Raw genomic sequence first — 18,740 nt, 5'->3', positions numbered from 1 at the left:
GGGACAATTTATAACAGGCACCCCCAAACTTCGGCCCTCCAGATGTTTTGGACTACAATTCCCATCATCCCTGACCACTGGTCCTCTTAGCTAGGGATCATGGGAGTTGTAGGCCAAAACATCTGGAGGGCCGTAGTTTGGGGATGCCTGATTTATAATGTTTATTTAAACACCTTACAGCCAAATTCTATGCATGGATAAGTATGGGCAATGTCTTTCATCTCCTTCTTTGGCGATCACTCGTAGCCGAGTAAGGTTGTCTTCCATAAACATGGTTTTAACAATGAGTCCGTAAGTGACTATGGAGGCCAATTCTGGATCCACACGTCCGGAATGTCTTTCATATTGGCAACAACAGGGAGGTGTTGGGTGTTTTCTTCTTCTCCTTCTTCTTCTTCTTCTTCTTCTTCTTCTTCTTCTTCTTCTTCTTCTTCTTCTTCTTCTTCTTCTTCTTCTCTTCATTTATTCCCCCCTAACATATACTGTGAGTAATATGTCCATGTTCCCTTCCACCTCCTGCCTTTGCTCCCCTTGGCCCTGGTCCAAGAGGCGTTATGGTTCGCAAACACCTGAGCTGCATTTTTATTTCTCTGAGGAGTTCCTTCCTTGACTTAGGATAACGCTTGTTCAGAAACTTGGGAAGCCCTGCTCCACCCTGACCTTTAGCTGTACACTGATATTGCTGGCAAATTCAGATGACTGGGCTTGTTGCCTTTTGTTTGTCTGCATGAGTCAACGAATTCTTTCTTTAAATTATCCTCACTGTTAATAGTAACCAAGGAACAGTAAAGCCAACACAACTTCTGGCTGAAAGGCAGCATGGTCCCTACGAAGGCAAAGAATAAACCACCGCCTCTCACTCAGGACAACACCCTCTGTGAGTCAGTCCTGCAAAGTAAAGACAGGGAGAAGTTATGGTAGGTTTTTAAGGCCCATCGTAAAAGCCAAAGGGTTGCAGCTGGCAACTGTCTTTTTCTCTCTCTCTTCTCTTTCTTGTAAATCGACAATGTTAAAAACATAATTATCACCGTCTGAAATCTATGTTTTATTTCACTGTTTACAATTCTTTCTTCTGCCAACCGTGCTTGTATTTCTTAGGGTTTTGCTGGCCTTTAGTCACATTTGATTGTATTTGCTACTTTGTCCTGGCTGATATTTTATTTTGTATTTTTTACTGTCATTTCTTTTGTGACCAAAGCCTTCTAATGTTGAAAGGAAAGGTGGTGTATAAATAGTTTAGATAAATAAATTAATGTGCCTGCAGCAGAGAGGATAGCATTTTATGCATCCGATATTGTCCACAAAATCTTACACCACAATAAATTTGATAGGCTGTAAGTTGCCACAAAACTCTCTTTTCCTTTTGCCAACAGAACTATTCATTATCATGATGAATTCTGCCATGGATTGCTGCCTGCTTAAAAAGTATCACGACCTTCCGCTGTCAGACAGAAGGAAAATGATTTTTCTGTCTGGTCTCATGGGAGCATCAGCTAGATTCTAGTATATGTCACTTCATTTCACATTACCGGTAGATTAGCTATCATGGAGATAGGAACAGCTTGTGCCTGCTTTATGCCTGCTTTTTTTGCAAGAAAAATACCATTGGCAATATAAAATACTGTACAATAAATACGTATATATAACAAATGCACACAAACACATTCTGGTCTGCTATGCTGGCATTGCTTTCAAAATAGATATGCTGTTAAACACTGGATTTCTGCAGGATAAATTTAATTTAATTTAATTACAGAGATCTGCTGAATAATTGCTTCTAATATGGATCCTCAAATATGATATCCATGTCTTAGGTTTGCTGAGCAAGAGAAAAAGATTTTGGGGTGAGCAAGTCAGTACAGTAAAACATTTTAAGTTCACATTATCCAACACAGTACACTTCTGGAACAACTAATCAATATTTTTTCCTGTGCCCAAATTGAAAACAAAAACAAAAACCTCCAATAGAAGCTGATTTTTCAGTGATAAGTAAAACCAAATTGATTCTACAAAAGATGTAGTAAAAACAATGCTCCGCAGAATGTTGTTTTATAATTTAAGTAATACAGTACATTTCTTCTATTTCTTTGGTTGATGGGGACAATGAGATCCAGAACTCAGGTGACAAATCATTAGAATCGCAAATGTATGTGCATATTTTCTAAAATGTTTTTGTATTTTCAAACACTTTTCAAGGTCAGTGGGGGAAAGGGGAACTTAATGAGCTTGCTTTTCTGCAAGAGCAGTTTGTAGCAAAACAAGTCTGTTATCCACTGGTTCAAACTGGGCCTGATATTTGACAACCTCTGTTCTGACTTAAATAAAAAAGTTCATCATAAATACTCAATTATAGCCACATGAATGCACAGCAATTTCTTTAAAAGGTGGTTTTGCTTATTGTTTATAGTGTTGCTATCCTTTCAGAAGTCTGGATGTTTTGAAATGCAAAGGACGCCTTTTTTCATAGCAGAAGATCAAATAATGCTAAGAAGGCAGTGCTATAATCCATCTATTCCACTTGTCTTTTCTCATTTGGGAAGTCCTTCTAAAGCAGGATCCCCTGGATTTTAAGATGTCCTTTCTTAAAACTGCATCAGGGCCTTTCTCCTCTCACCTGGAAATTGTATAAAGAGGAAGGTACATTTTCTTCCTTCTGCTGGTCATTACAAATTGCACCCTCTTTGTATAATGAAACAATGTAAACTCCACTTAGTCCAAAAAATGCCAAAAAATTAAAAACAACACTCAAGTGTTTTGCTTGTTGCTCAAAAGACTAGATGTCACTCTTTGTGGAATAGCAGCCTGTCACAGTGGCCGGAGTGGGCTACTTCAGAGTAACGACGCTACGCAGCTCTGCATTTTATTCTTTTATTGGTGCTGCGTATTTACAGTGCTGAAGTCATTGCTATTTACACGGAGTGGTGTGGTCAGTCGGTTTCAGAACCTCCGAATGGCTTTTGGCGCGTCTTTCTCCAACACAAAAGCTTTGGCAGACCCATACTCTTTCCCCTCCTCTTTCTGCGTAATTCCGGAGTTGGGGGGATGGGTCTCCCCCCCTTATTCGCCCCTTCCTGTCCCACCTGGGACCCTGGCTCCGCTACCTTGCCTGAGCCTCGGACACGACTTCCTGCTTCCCCACTGGCATCGGAACTCTCTCTGCTTTCCCCTGTGCTCGGGGATGGGCTTGAACTCAGGAGGGGAGGGACTTCGCGATATCCCCTGTCCCTCACATCCACCCCCCTCCCAAGCTCTCCTTCACCCCTCCCCAGGTCCCCCCCAGGTGTCGGTGACGACTGGAAGCCTAAGAACTCAGTGCTTTCCGAGCCCGTTGGTGTGAACACCTCCCCCCAGTCCTGCGAGCCCCCCCCTTCCGCCTGGGAGGACGGGAATCCCAAAAAGTCCGTGGCGTCAGAGCTGGTAGGGGTAAAAATGTTCTGCCAATCTGCTCCTTCCTCTGACTGGGTGGATCTCGGTGACACCCATACCTCATCCTCTGGTTCCTCAAACTCCGCTTCCCAGCGCCATGGTGAACTGCTCTCCCGTGCTTCCTCCCCCTCCCCCTCCCTTTCCATGTGCCAGGGCTTGGGTCTATGGGGAAAGAGGGTGTGAAATTCTTCTACCAGGAATTCCTCCTGTATCTGAGTGGCTGGGACCCATTCATTCTGGGACGGTGGAGCATCCTCCCATGCCATGAGGTACTCCAGGCCCCCCACCCCCCTCCTTGAGTCCAGGATGGCCGTGGCCTCATTGAGTTGCTCCCTTCCTTCCCTCTCCCCCCCTCCCTCAGGGGTTTGTTCGCTGCCTCGGAGCCTGCTGCTTTCCCTGTACGGCGACAGCAGCGATCTATGAAACACTGGGTGCACCCTCATGTCCTCTGGCAGTGCCAGCCTGTATGCCACCGGGTTGACCTGTTGCGTGACCGTGAAGGGGCCCAACCTTCTGGGCGCCAGCTTTTTGCACCTCCCTCTGATGGGAAGGCCCTCCGAGGACAACCAAACTTTGTCCCCCACCCTAATGACCTCCCCCGGTCGCCTGTGGCGATCTGCCCCCTTCTTGTACGCTTCCTTGGCCCTCTCCAAGTGTTCTCTGAGCTGCTGGTGCACCGTCTCCAGTTCCTCTGCCCAATCCTCAGCCTGTGGGCCCTCCTCCTCCTCCTCCCCCTCCCTCTCTGGGAAAGATCTGAGGTCGCGCCCGTAATTGGCCTTAAAGGGCGACACCCCTGTGGAGACGTGCACCACATTGTTGTAGGCAAATTCTGCCAGTGGCAGGCGATCCACCCAGTCCGTTTGCCGCTGGCTGACGTAGCATCTCAGGTACTGCTGCAGAATGGCGTTGACCCTCTCCGCCTGTCCATTGGTCTGCGGGTGTCTAGCCGTCGACAAGCTGACCTCCACCTGCAGGAGGTTCATGAGCCGCCGCCAGAACCTGGAAACAAATTGGCGGCCACGATCCGAAATAACCCTTAAAGGTAATCCATGCAGTCTGAATACGTGATCCACAAACAGTTTGGCTGTCTCTTCTGCAGAGACCGCCCTGGCACACGGTATAAAGTGGCACATTTTGGACATGAGGTCCACCACCACCAACACTGCGGTCTTGCCCCTGGAAGAAGGCAGATCTGTGATGAAGTCCATGGACACCACTTCCCACGGCCTGTGTGGCGTGGCTAAGGGCTCCAGCAATCCCGGTGGCGCTGCTCTGACCACCTTTGCCCGCTGGCAGGTGTCACAGCCCCGTACATAGTCTCGAACATCTTCCCGCACCCCTGGCCACCAGAAGTGTCTCATGACTAGGTGAGCGGTTTTGTCCCTCCCAAAATGACCCGCCGTTGGGTTGTCGTGCATCTGCTTGAGGACCGTACATCTAAGCTGGGTGGTGGGCAGGTACAGTGCACCCTTGTAGAAAAGCAGCCCCCTGCGTTCTGCAAAGTCTTTTGCGTGCTCCCCCCCCTCTCAGTTCTCTGAAGATGCGGTTGGCAAATTCATCCGCTGCCGTCAGTGCTGTGAGTTCTGCCTCGCTCACCACTGCTGCTCCGCAGGACCATGCTGACGGGGGGAAAATGTGCCTGGGTGCCGGTGGCGCCTCCTCCTCCATGTACTCTGGCTTGCGGGAGAGGGCATCCGCCCTGACATTCTGCTCTCCCGGGATGTAGTGTATGGAGAAGTTGAAGTTCGAGAAGAACTCTGCCCACCGTATCTGCCGCTGGTTGAGCACCCTGGCAGTTCTCCAGAACTCCAGGTTCTTGTGGTCGGTGCACACCTGGATGGGGTGCTTGGCGCCCACCAGGAAGTGTCTCCAGTGCTGGAACGCAGCGTGGATCGCAAGAAGTTCCCGATCAAACACCGTGTAGTTTCGCTCTGGCTGGGTCAACTTCCTGGAGAAGAAGGCACAGGGTCTCCACTCTCTGTTGGCGTCCAGTTGCAACAGAATGGCGCCCACAGCTTTATCAGAAGCATCTGTCTCCACGCGTAGGGGCGCGTCCTGAACCACGTGGAACAGGTTCTGGTCTGAGGCGAACACCCTCTTGAGGCTTTCGAACGCTGCTTGCGCCTCTGGTGTCCACCTGAACTTCTGCTTGCCTCTCAGGCAGTCAGTGATGGGAGCCGTAACGCGAGAGAAGTTCTTGATGAACTTCCTGTAGAAGTTGGCGAAGCCTAGTAGGCGTTGGGCATCTTTGCGCGTCCTGGGGCTGTGCCAGTCCAGGATGGCCTGCACCTTGTCCTTGTCCATCGCCAGCCCCTTGTCTGACAGCTTGTAGCCCAGGAAGTCCACCTCCTTGGTGTGAAACCTGCACTTCTCCAGCTTCACATACAGGTGGTTCTCCTTCAGGCGCTGCAACACCTCCCTGACATCTTTCACATGCTGCACTGGGTCATCGGAATAGATAAGGATGTCATCCAGGAAGACCAAGCATTTCCTGAAGAGGAGGGACCCCAGGACGTGGTGCATGAAGGCCTGGAAGCATGCTGAGCCCCCTTGCAACCCGAAGGGCATCACCAGATATTCAAAAGAGCCCAGAGGCGTGAACATCGTGGTTTTCCATTCATCGCCTTCCCGGATCCTGATCAAGTTGTACGCCCCCCTCAGGTCTAGCTTGGTGAAAATCTTGCCCCTGCGTGCCGCTGTCAGGAGATCATCCACTCTGGGCATGGGGAAAGCCACTGGCTCTGTCACTGAATTCAGCCGTCTAAAATCCACCACAAGACGGCGCTGTTGCGTGTCTTTCTTGTCCACCCAGAAGACCGGGCTGCCCCCTGCTGCCTTGCTTTCTCTGATGAACCCCCGCTTGAGGTTCTTGTCGATGAAAGCGCGCAGATCCTCCAGTTCCTGGTCTGACATGGCGTACAGCTTGGCTGGGGGTATAGTTGCCCCTGGCACCAGGTTGATCTGGCAGTCAAAAGGCCTGTGTGGGGGTAGGTGGTCGGACTCCGCTTCGCTGAAGACCTCCTGCAGGTCCCAGTACGGCTTGGGTATCGCCTCACCCCCTTTGATGTGCATGGTGGCCACCGTGGCTATCGGAGGCCCCTCCCCTGGTTGGTGCTGCATGCAATGTTCCAGGCAAAAGTCCGACCCAAACGTGATGCATCTCTGGTGCCAACTGATGGAGGGGTCGTGGCGCGCCAGCCAGCTCATGCCCAAGACGATGGGGGGGTCTGAGATGGTGGTGACGTTGAATGCCAGTGTCTCTGAGTGCCTTCCCACCGTCATTCTCATGGGGGGGGGGGTTTGATGGGTGATGGCCCCTCCCAGCAACTCTCTGCCGTCAGTGGTTGCCACGTGCAGAGGAAAATCCAGCTGCAGAAGCTGGATCTGGTGCTGTTCTGCAAAGTTCCTCGAGAAGAAGTTCGCTGACGCCCCACTGTCAATTAGGGCGAGGACCGTCAGGGGATAGCCATTTGGGAGCGTGAGCGTCACTTCTAGAACCACTCCTGCTCTGGGAGGGGTGGGCTGGCTCTGCTCCTCTCTGTGCGGGTGGGTGGGCTGGGGCTGTTGTCTGCTGACTGTGCCTGGCTGCTGCCCCTTGTCTCCTGCAGCCAGGCTTTCCCGTTTCCCTGCTGTGGTGCTGCGTCAGTGGGGGAGGGCACAACCGTTCCCGCCTTTCCTTGCCACTCCCTGCGATGTGGGCAGTCTCTGACGAGATGCTGGGGGGAGTTGCAGAGAAAGCAATTCCCACCCCTTCCCTCCTTGCGTCTTGGCGCCGCTGGGGTTTGAAAAGCCCCCGCGCGCGCGCTATCAATCTGCATGGGTTCCTGGTCCTGGCTGGCCCCAGGCGTGGCTTGAAAGGGTTGTTGGGGGAGTGGCTTCTCCTGCGACCGTGGGAACCAAGCCCGCTTTGCGCGCGTTGCTTGCTTGTCGCTCCACCGGGATTCCTGTCTCACCCCCACCGCCAGAGCCGCTTTGCTCAGCTGATCCATATTACTGGGCTTTGGACCTCTCGAGAGCTCATCTTTCACCTCCTCATGCAACCCCAAGTAGAACGCCGCTTGCATTGGGGGTGACTCTAGTTCCCACCCCAATCTGTGCACCAGCATGGTGAATTTCGCCCAATACGCGCGAACTGTCATATTTCCTTGGCGTAAATTATGAAGTTCCTCCTTAGTCTGGTCCATATGACTATCGGACGAATAGATCGTTTTCAAACCTTCTAGAAATAGTTTGACATTCTTCATGCAAGGATTCTTTGTTGCGATTAACGGTCTTAGCCACTCCCTGGCTGCCCCGGTAAGGTGCTCCACAATAAACGCTACCCTGTGCTCATCATCAGGGAACTCATCGTGGTGCAGCTCAAGAGCATACACAATCTCAGTCTCAAAGCCCTGATATTCCCTCGGGTCTCCATTGAACTTGCTTACTAGGGTCCCGGCTCTCCTTCCTGGCAGCACTTGGACTTGGGGTGCCCCTCCCGCCTTGTTTTTCTCTGCATCCAGCTTGTTTTGGAGGTCTACCGCCACCGCCCTTAATTCCTGCTCTCTTTCCTGTAGCGCTCTCACCTGTTCCGCAAGTTGTAGCCGGTCGTCCTGGACCTTCTTAGTCTCTTCTTTAGCTGCCTTCAATTCCCCCTGCGCCTGCAGCGACAGCTGCTGCAGTTCTTGCTGGGCTTGCTCCGCGATCTGCCGCCATCTCTCCGCCTCTGACACGCTCATCCCGGCAACTCCAAAGTAGCCCAAAAAAGGATTCGGAGGTTGCTGTCACAGTGGCCGGAGTGGGCTACTTCAGAGTAACGACGCTACGCAGCTCTGCATTTTATTCTTTTATTGGTGCTGCGTATTTACAGTGCTGAAGTCATTGCTATTTACACGGAGTGGTGTGGTCAGTCGGTTTCAGAACCTCCGAATGGCTTTTGGCGCGTCTTTCTCCAACACAAAAGCTTTGGCAGACCCATCCTCTTTCCCCTCCTCTTTCTGCGTAATTCCGGAGTTGGGGGAATGGGTCTCCCCCCCTTATTCGCCCCTTCCTGTCCCACCTGGGACCCTGGCTCCTCTACCTTGCCTGAGCCTCGGACACGACTTCCTGCTTCCCCACTGGCATCGGAACTCTCTCTGCTTTCCCCTGTGCTCGGGGATGGGCTTGAACTCAGGAGGGGAGGGACTTCGCGATATCCCCTGTCCCTCACACAGCCGTTTTGCATTTCTTTCTTCCAGGGCTTGCTGGAAAATTGCAGCTGTAACACATTTCTCGAGACCCTTTGCCACTGACGGAGGAAGCCGCTGTGTCACCCGGAGCGGCAAATTGCTGTGCACCCGAGGGCAGGGTGTCGCTCATAGCGCGTATGCGCAGCAACGCAACGTACGATGCATGTGTCACTACGTAGCGACGCTGCACACGTGCGCTACGTAGAGGGGTACCACCCCCCCGCGACTCCCAAGACGAGCCCCACCGCCCGGTAAAGCTTGGGTGGTGGGCGTCTGAGCCAGCAATGCTTTTCACTGGCTGCTGGGGCTCGGCTTGGGAGACGCGGGGGGGGGGGTGCTGTGTCACCCCCCTCCAGGGTGGCACCCGGGGCAGCCTGCCCCCAATGCCCACCTTGCTACACCCCTGAGGGGAGGCGGGTCTCTAGCATAGTTGCCAAGTCTCCCGTATTCCCCGGGAAACCCCCGTTTTTCCAGCTGTTCCCAGCTGAAAAAATGGATTTTTTTGTTTTTCCCGGGTTTATTCTGGCGCGGCAGCCATTTTGGAACTGGGCGGAGCATGCTCAGAAGCGACTTTTGATGCTGCTCTGCCCAGTTCCAAAATGGCTGCAGCGTGACTTCTGGTGCGGCGGCCATTTTTGAACTGGGCAGAGCATCAAAAGTCGCTTCTGAGCATGCTCCGCCCAGTTCCAAAATGGCAGCAGCGCTACTTCCGGTCTCCTACTTCCGGTCCGGTCCCTTATTTTTCCGGCAGGAACTTGGCAGGTATGGTCTCCAGGGAATGAAACGGGATAAAACGGGGCTCCAAGCACAGCACAGCTGACTGCCCCCCTGTGGACGTCGGTGGGGAAAAAAGCCACAGAGTAAAAATGACTCAGTTGCTCCACTAGGAGGCAGCAGCAGCAGCAGTGGCTGCTGGTTCACCCCCCCCTCATTTGCCCCTTGCTCACCCTCAGCCGCTGTCCCACCAGCAGGGAAGACAGTCGTAGGGGCAGCAGGGAGGGAGGGAGAGTTGCAGGGAGGACTGGCAGCCAACACCTTCCCCCGGGGCTGGGCGACGGGTGGGTTAAGGAGCTTTCCTCAAGAATTTCTATAACTGGACAGATGGACGGAAAATATTTTTATTAGTATTTATAGTTGCTTGCAGACCCTGCCCTCTTTTGCAGGACAGTTCACAGCTAGGCCAGAAGCAGTATCAGACATTATTGATCCCCGGAGCTGACATAGATTGCAAACCATTAGGTCAACATGGAGGCAAGGAAGCTGCTTCTTCAAAGAGTGGTTTAATAGTTTATCCCTCTTCCCAGGAAACTGGGAACTGTAGCTCTGCGAGGGGAATAGCGGTCTCCCAGCAACTCTCAGCACCCTCGACAAACCGCAGTTCCCAGGATTATTTGGGACTGTTTAAACAGCCATGTGGTATGGGACTGCTTTAAAGGCCTCATGCAGATGGGGCCTCAGTCAGAAAATGTCAACAAGAACTCATGTTTATATGCCCCCGAACCACAAAATGAAGCTTTGGTCCAGCTCATATTATGTACCTCCATGACCAGATATCTGACTGTTCCCTTCAAGACCCACGATACCTTTGGGCAATGAAAAAGGTCATGTTTGTGCAAAGCTCATAAACGTTTAGTGACCCAAGATGGCAGTTATAAATGATCAGTTTAGCCATTGGTGGAATTTCCTCAGTTCAGCCTTCTATGCAAGAAGTGAAGTAAAGGGAGCTAAAAGGGTGGTTATTTCCCACCACCTCCTCCAGTCAAAATTGCTTTTTTTTCCTATGGGTAAACAACAACTCTTTAGCCAGGAGGCTCTCAGATCAGCTTAGAAATATCAGTGAAAAGACAGCTCCTGTCCTCGAGCTTGGTATCGAAAATGCAGGTTACAAAGGGGAAAGGGACTTGGGAGGAAGAGGGAGTGGAGAAAACCTTTAAAAAAAATCCCCTGCTTTCATCAGTTATAGAGCTTGGTGGGGAACAGAGTCTGTTCAGCTTTAGCTCAAACTATTATATTTCCCTTTAAAAGAATAGTGGTCAAACCACAAATGCAAGAGGTTGCCCTTTGTAACTCGTCTCTTTTGGCAACAGGTTGTTTGCTACAACTGTCACATAACAAGAAACAAACGAGAAACAAGAAACCCAACACAAATACCTAGGTTACAAACACTTCAGGTTACAGACTCCGCTAACCCAGAAGTAGTACCTCGGGTTAAGAACTTTAATGGGAGGCCCTATTAGCTAAAGTGGCACCTCAAGTTAAGAACGGTTTCAGGTTAAGAACAGACCTCCGGAAGGAATTAAGTTCGTAACCAGAGGTACCACTGTAACTTGTAAGATGTAAGCAAGTCAGTAAAAACCTAGTTCCAGTTTTGCTTCTAACAGTTTCCTAGTTAGTTCCCATATCAAGGCAGAAGTACTTTGAAATAAAAAGCAAAACAAAACTACAAGGCAAGCGGTCTGCCATAGTAGCTGATTTCCTGGATTAGCAGCGGGTTGGACTGGATGACCTTTGAGGTTCCTCCTGACTCCATGATGCTGTTATGCCAGGGCAAAATGACACATGGCAATAATTCTGTCATTTTAAATTGCACGAATCTTGTACAATTGTGAACAGAAGCTGTGATGGGGCAGCTGATCAGCAATGGAACTGCGCTGATCTATGGAGATGGCTTTTGAAAAACTTTCCCACTCTGCTGTGTCCCCAAAGAAAACCACCCCTCCCTCCTCAAGCTGATATGTGCCATAATGGTATGTGCTTCCTTTGCTATTTTTACTTAAATTTTCAGTAAATAATTTCAGTCCCCTTCTGATGTGGTGGCGCTGCTAAAGTAAGAACACACCCATGTTTAATGCACGCAGAAGCCTCTACATCACATCCAGAACGTCCTGCGCAGCTAAGTGAGTGGCGACAGAGGGCTGTGCCACAGCATTGTCCTGAATAAGGCAAGGACACCTTTCCCCCTTTCCTGAGCTGCACGGTCCATTCTAAGGCCTGGTTGCTGACCTCCACCTGAGCCCCAGATTGGGTGCCAATGTAGCCCTAGATGCTGTTGTGCCAGAGACTGCCTCCTGTCCTGGCCAACGACAACAACAAAATAATAATAATAATAGAGCCTGTGGTTGATACTGGGCAAGAGGGAAAGTCACCACCACTATGATGTTTGTGTTTTCTTACCCAAAATGCCTTTCACCACCTCCTTTCAACATGCACTTTCCCCCTTTGCCTATCATCTCTCCTTCCGCCGCCTCCTTTCAATCTCACCTCCTTTCACAACCTGTCTGCCTGTGGCCTCCTTCTCGCTGCTTCTGCCTATTTCCCCATCCCCTTTACTTTCTCAAACATTTATACACCTTTTCCTGCTTTCATCTGCTTCCTTTCACCTGCTGCTCCTGCCTTCCTGTCTCCCTCTCACTTTCCATTTTACCTGGCTCACTTTCTTCCACCTGATGTCATCTTCTCTGCCACTTTAACTTGCCTTTCTTTGACTCTGACTCCTCAGGCCAACTTGCCTGAAATCAAAATAAACAGGGTTTCTGGTAAAGGTCCGTCATTCTCAAAAACTCAGATAGACAGCAGCTGTACAGTACTTGGTTGGATGGTGACATCTGTGGAAAATCTTCAGATTCTTTGAGACTGAAGTAACATACAACTGTAGTTCCAAAACAAAATGGGTTTTTTGGGTTTCTTTTTTTATTTGCAGAGTCCTGCCATTCTTTTTAAAAAGGCAAATCAGCACTGAAATATCCAGGATGCAGTCCTGTGCATACTTGACTTCTGACTGACATAGTATTTGCCTGTTACTTTAATTAATGTTAAACTAAGGTTTTCTTTCTCTCTGGGGAGCTGAGACTTTTCTCTCTTTCTTGCAGGTTTCAAGGTTTTGTCTTGCTTTTTGCTTTCTCTATGGGGGCCTTTCTTTTCCTCTCTCACAACCACGGCTTATCTGCCATCTCCTTGTGTCCACTTGCCTGCCCAACCCTCCTACTCTTAGAACAAGGGTTCCCAACAAAATTTTCTCGTGGACCCCTCATTGAGCCGCTATTGTGACAAGGACCCCCATTAATTCCTAATCCTAAAATTAAAAAGTGAGAGCCAAATTAAGAGTCTTTTTATATTTTATATTTATACGTTTTTTACAGTTACAACAGAGTACTCCATCAGTATACAGTTAGTTTTAATTTTCAGTTCTTAATGAGATGAACCACTTTTTAACCAACCGTCCATTTTTAACTACGCGAACTGTAGCTTCCGCGAAAAACAACGCTTTGTTTACAAACACTACTGTTTTGCAAAGAGGCAGCGCGCACCAGGGAGGAGGGAGGGGAATGGAGAAGACAGGGTACCTGCGCAGTAGCGCACAAATGAAGCCGACGTGCGCAAAGCATCTTGGGGAGGTGAGCGTTAGTAGAATGCGCGCGCTGCCTCTTTGCAAAACAGCCGTGTTTGTAAAGCGCCACCTAACGGCATACAGCAGAACTACTGCCTCTATTTAATTCTAGTTTTGCGCTAGACTCTGCTCATGCAGGAAGCGGCCAAAACAAAAAATCTGTTATCATACGAAATATATTTAATATATTTTTTATTCAAATAGCATCTTGCGGACCCCTCTGGCATAGCTCGCGGACCACCTGTTGGTAACCACTGTCTTAGAATATCACTCCTTACTATTGAGTGGACTCTCACACTGTGGGGCTTGCCCTCCAGAACGGGAGGTGTCTGGACATACCCCTTCCAGAGTGAGCGCCCCACTGCCGCCACCAGTCCAAGCCCCTCTTTTCTACAGAGAGCAGAGGTGCCCCATGGCTTCTAGGCCTCCCGCCACAACCCTCTGCCTTTTGTGGGCAGCCTCTTCCACAGCCAGGCAGCATATTCCCGAATCCCAACCAGGGTGGGACTGATGCTGTATCAAGGCTGGGTTGGGTCAGGCCGAAGTGGGGAGGTGGAAAGAAAAGGGAAAAAAAGGACCAGGCTCAGCTGAAGGGTTTGCATGCAGTGACAGATTTTCTGGAACCCACTGAAGACCTAGGGAGGTGTTTCAGAAGGAAAAACTGAAAGTTTGCTGCTTAATGGAGTTTGCTGGGTTAGTCCACTAAAGTCTATCACCTCTAATCTGAGCGTATTCAGTGATGTCCTATAGAAAGGATCATGGCAGCTTCCAGCAAAACTGCATGATTTTGTAACCTGAGAATGAGTCAAGCATGTGTTCAAGTTCTGGCCTTTTAAAAGGTGTGCACTTTTGAATTGCACACTTAACACTATAATGTAGTGTTTGAAAGTATGTGTATCATACTCAACAGAGAGCTGGGATTGTTTGAGTCTCTCTGCTGCCTATACATTGTGAGACAAACTTGGGTATGTACTGCTGTGTAATCAGCGATAGCACCATTTGGACTTGTGTTTGAGTAGTCATACACTTGAAAGTCATGCATTTGTGGCCAGTTTATAGTTGCTTCTCTATTTGAATTTTCAGAATACACAGAATGGGGGAACTACCCCTTCAGAGCTTCAAAGGATTTCAGAGACACAGCTGTTTTTCACAGCTGCTGTGCTATGGAAAAACAAATTGACCTAAAGGACATGAAGATCTGGTAATATAAAAGAAACTACAGTATCTTTGAAAAGATCAAGGGTTTGGAGAGAGATGTTTTTCTTTCATTGCTGCTAGTCTTTAAAGCTGATGATTGCTGATCAGCCCGTAAATATTATAAATTAGATTAGGGAAGATCTGCAGAGGTAAGATAGGGGCTGTTTAATCTGACTGTGGGGAAAAAACAAGTGGAGCACGTTGTATAGCATGCGTCAGGAAAGATGAGTGTGCATAAGTCCAAGTGACTCTCATGCATGTGATTGTTTGAGACGTGATCCTATTGTAACAAGGTGAACATTTTGCAGAATGCAAGTTTGTGACTATGCCAAAAACTGGGATTCAGCTTGTAGCTGTCAGTTTCTGTGCAAATGCTTGTGGGCACACACATATCTTGTGATTGTCCAGGATGCTGACATTGTCCCCGTAGTGACCCAGATTCTGATCTGGAAAACAGAGCAGGTTCTTTTCCAAGCATCCTCACGACCACAGTGAGAGTTTCACCATAGCTTTATTTTGATGAGTGGGAGGGTGTGTGTGGTTTTTTTTAAAATAAAATAAAAATATTTCTCTTTGCCCTGGTTTAAATTTGGGGCGAGGGTTGTTTGTTTCCTTGTAAGTTGCTTTGAGTTGCCCTGGGCAAGATAACATTCAGCTTTACGCGCTTGGCAGAAAAATTATGAAAAAATAAAAAGGAGGCGGACATCCAGGGAAAAGACACTGGCAATCACATCTGCCATTGCACCTGATAAGTTTTGACTATGTGTGATTTCGGCTTCAGGTGCGATTATGGGAACTCACCTCTTTGAGGTCTGTGCCCTGGGCGGTTGCCTAGTTACTCTACTGTGATAGCACTGGCCCTGCAAACTCTATAATAAAAAAAAAACGCTACAACGGAGGGTTTATTTGCAGGGTGATGAAGGTGGCAGGTGAAGAGGAAATGCAGGAAGAGGAAGAAGAGGGTGGTGGAGAGAGAGGAGGCAGTTCCCACTGCTGGGCATGTTGTTGTGTGTGCAGGGCGGGTGCTTTCATTAGACCAACCAGGCAGCCGTCTCAGATGCAGACCTTGGAGGAGCACAGCTTTATACAGATTAGTTTTTGTGATACAGCATCTTACAAATTTCTGATAATATTTTAGGCCTTTGGCTAAGTAAGCAATCTATGGCAGGGGTTCTCAAATGGCGTGGCAGGAGAGGGTGGCAAGATTTAAGAGCAATCATAAAATATCTAAACATTCAGCATAAAAATTCTGAGTGTGGCCCAGATAAAAATGTTTGGGAACCACTGATCCTTTTAAACTGGGGTGGGGGGTGTGATGTCTAGTTTTTGGGTTGTTGTTCCTTACTACTGTATTTTTGTGTTTTTAAATTGAAAACTACCCCATGAACCTCAGATGAAGGACGATATAGATATGTAATATATAATAATAACAACCAGTAAGGGCAACTTGAATTAAATACAGTACAGTGGAACCTCGGTTTATGAACACCTCGGTTTATGAATTTTCGGTTTATGAACGCCGCGGACCCATCTGGAACGGATTAATTCATTTTCCATTACTTTCAATGGGAAAGTTCGCTTCAGTTTATGAACGCTTCAGTTTATGAACAGACTTCCGGAACCAATTACACCCATGCTTCAGTTTATGAACATTTCAGTTTAAGTACTCCGCGGACCCGTCTGGAACGGATTAATCCACTTTCCATTACTTTCAATGGGAAAGTTTGCTTCAGTTTATGAACGCTTCAGTTTAAGTACTCCGCGGACCCGTCTGGAACGGATTAATCCACTTTCCATTACTTTCAATGGGAAAGTTTGCTTCAGTTTATGAACGCTTCAGTTTAAGTACTCCGTGGACCATCTGGAACAGATTAATCCATTTCCATTACTTTCAATGGGAAAGTTCGCTTCAGTTTATGAACAGACTTCCAGAACCAATTGTGTTCATAAACCGAGGTACCACTGTACAGTATTCGGGTGGGTGGGAGGTAAGCCCCGCCCACCCAATCGATCACATGATGCGGTGCACAATTATTATTTGAATGGCAACGCCCATCAACTTTGGAGGGTCCCGCCCCCTCAAATATTTTTTATTGGGGGCGGACTGAAGGGATCTCGGCCCCTAGGAGTTGACCCCTATGATAACAAAAACAACTTTGCTTTCATAGCCTGAAGAATTTCATCATTCTCACGAGACATCTGTTTCTGAGAATTTAAGTCAGCCAAAAAACAACTCCCCCCTTGTAGTTGTGGGCCGCCAGCAAGCTGTTGTCCGCGTCGCCTGGCGCGCAATACCGGTTTCCCCCGGCGGCCGGGCGCGCAGCTTCGTGGGCCGCCCCCCCCCCACCGCCGCCCCCCCCCGGCCTCGGCGGGACGAGAAGCCCCTTTCCGGAGGAGGAGCCCCGCCCCTGGAGCCCGCGGGCCCGCCCGGGGAGGAGGAGGAGGAGGAAGGGGCGCGGCACCCGCTTGCCCGCCGGCCGAGAGGGAGGCGCCGGCAGCTCGCCGGGCAGCTTCTGGGCACGGCGGCGCCCGGGTGCCCCGAGACGCCGGGATGGAGGCTCCGCCGCGCACCCCCGGCAGCTGAGCGGGCGCTGCGCATCGCTCACCTGCTGCTCCCGCCGCGCGCCCAGGTGAGCTGGTTCGCGAGCCGCGCGCTGCCCAGGCAGCCGGAGTCGGGGGGGGCTGTCCAGAATGCCCTCCAAGCATGTGCAGAGTGCCGTTTGTCCTCCCGCTCCCGCCTCGCCTCTGAAGTCAAGCGCAGCCCAACGCTCGGCCGCAGTCGAGGCGAGGGCTCCCCCCACCCACCTTTTTAAAAAGTCCCCCAGGTCCGTTTGCATCCCGGCCTGAGGCCAGGTGAGGCGAGGGCTCCGGCGGCAGGCAGGACCCCCCCCCTCCCCGCCTGATGATGCCCGTCTCTCTTCCCTGGCGGCCACTTGGCGCTTCTTCCCGCAGGTGCCCAGATTCCGCCCGGACGCGGAGGACTTTGCGCAGAGCCCCGCAAGGGTGCATGGCGAGGTCTGCAACGCCGGTGCGAGGAATCCTCAGCGAAGGGCGCTTGCTGCGTTTTCTTCGGTCCTCTCTGCCCGAGTCCGGGCTTTTGTTCGCGCAACTGCCGTGTTCTTGTTTGCGTTGTCTCTCTCTTTCAACTGCGTTGCGCGATGCTTGAAGATGGGTTTTTGCCTCGGTTTTTCCTTAGCGGCGAATCTGGCGCTCATCATCCTCCACAGTCAAGCAGGAAGGCGAGATGGGCTGCTCTTTCTTGCTCAGAGATAGACTCCACTGGCAGGGGGACCCTGGAAACCCTTTCTTACCCAGGTGGCCCGTCCTCATCTACCCCCTGATATTAAATACAGGAGATCCCACTCGAGATTACTTAAAGAGGATCACATTAACTTGTTGGCCGGTCTGTTGGTGCTCACACTGGGGGGGGGGGGTTGAGAGAATAGACTCTCCATAACTTTCAACACAGCCCCATTGAATTGTCACCTGCTCTGTTTATTTTGAATATGGAATATTGTTGTTTCTTTAATAATTGCCAAGAGTGCAATTTGTGTCTTTGTGCGTGCGTGCTTTGATGTGGGAGATGAAGGGAGGTTCCCTTGCTCAGTTTTCTTACTGGATTATCTAATTGCCCATCAAATGCTACACAAGTTTGATGTGAATCTTGAGGAGGCCTGGGGTGCCTAGATTCTTATTTGCACGCAAGAATCAAGTGCTGGTTGAAAAAGGAACAGGTATGTTTCCCACTTCAAAACTCCCAGCCAAAGGTGCTGGATGAGCTGTGTTGGCAGCCTAACTTGTCTCTGGGCGCAGAAACCCCCGGATGGCCTCTGTTACTGCTTGCACAGAGGAAGTCCGGGCTCCAACCTTCAAAGGTTTATAATGTCATTGGTTAGGTGTGGCAAGTCTTCAAAAGGAGCGCTTTGGAGGGAACTGGAGAAAAGCACTGTGGTTATAAAAGCATCACATTTGTACAAATTGGAGAATTAACAGTGGTAGAATTCACACAAAAGCCCTTACACTTTACAGCAGGCATCCCCAGACTTCGGCCCTCCAGATGTTTTGGACTACAATTCCCATCATCCCTGACCACTGGTCCTGTTAGCTAGGGATCATGGGAGTTGTAGGCCAAAACATCTGGAGGGCCGCAGTTTGGGGATGCCTGCTTTACAGTATTAAGTTAAACAGGATTAGTGTCACCTTCCTACTAGTAAGGGTAAAAGGATGGAATGTTAACTTCTTCACTTCTCCATAAACAGTATAAAAGCCACATATTTGGCTGAAAAACCATGCAAAGGAATCTCCTCCTCTTCCTCATGCACTTTTGTTTTTAAGTTATTTTTGGTACTTAGAATAGTAGTTTTGTTTGTCTTGAGTCAATTTTGCAAGTGGGTAGGAATGTTTATAATGACCTTTGTTGATAGACTTTTTTCTACGCTGTTACAGCCTTTAAGCAAAGATTTCCTTTGTTTATTTGCGGATTTAAAGTCCCCCCCCCCAGTAAATATAAATACACTGGATAA

The 18,740-nt window shown here is 49.6% G+C and overlaps 1 protein-coding gene and 1 long non-coding RNA gene across 8 annotated transcripts in view; both read left to right on the top strand.

Annotated features, from left to right (window-relative positions):
• The window catches only part of LOC148686118 (uncharacterized), a 312,355-nt gene that overhangs the window by 218,079 nt on the left and 75,536 nt on the right, over positions 1-18,740 (top strand). The window lies entirely within an intron of this gene.
• The window catches only part of PAQR8 (progestin and adipoQ receptor family member 8), a 29,431-nt gene continuing 11,470 nt past the window's right edge, over positions 780-18,740 (top strand). The window contains exons 1-2 of one of the 7 annotated variants that reach the window (XR_009557266.2): positions 780-917; positions 1,374-2,347. Coding sequence is in view for 1 of the 7 variants with exons in the window: in XM_088665482.1 (XP_088521608.1) it covers positions 11,368-11,380 (13 nt within the window). In the remaining 6 variants the exon portion in view is untranslated. Of the gene's footprint in view, positions 918-1,373; positions 2,348-2,407; positions 2,796-11,244; positions 11,381-14,103; positions 14,222-16,597; positions 16,848-18,740 lie in introns of those variants that run through there. The other 6 variants (XM_088665482.1, XR_015948806.1, XM_088665484.1 and 3 more) reach the window with 6 other exon arrangements.

The sequence above is a fragment of the Zootoca vivipara genome, chromosome 3, assembly GCF_965207765.1.
Source record: "Zootoca vivipara chromosome 3, rZooViv2.hap1.1, whole genome shotgun sequence".
Classification (NCBI taxonomy): domain Eukaryota; kingdom Metazoa; phylum Chordata; class Lepidosauria; order Squamata; family Lacertidae; genus Zootoca; species Zootoca vivipara.
The sequence above is the reverse complement of the archived record's forward strand: the minus strand, read 5'-3'. Positions and strand labels throughout refer to the sequence as shown.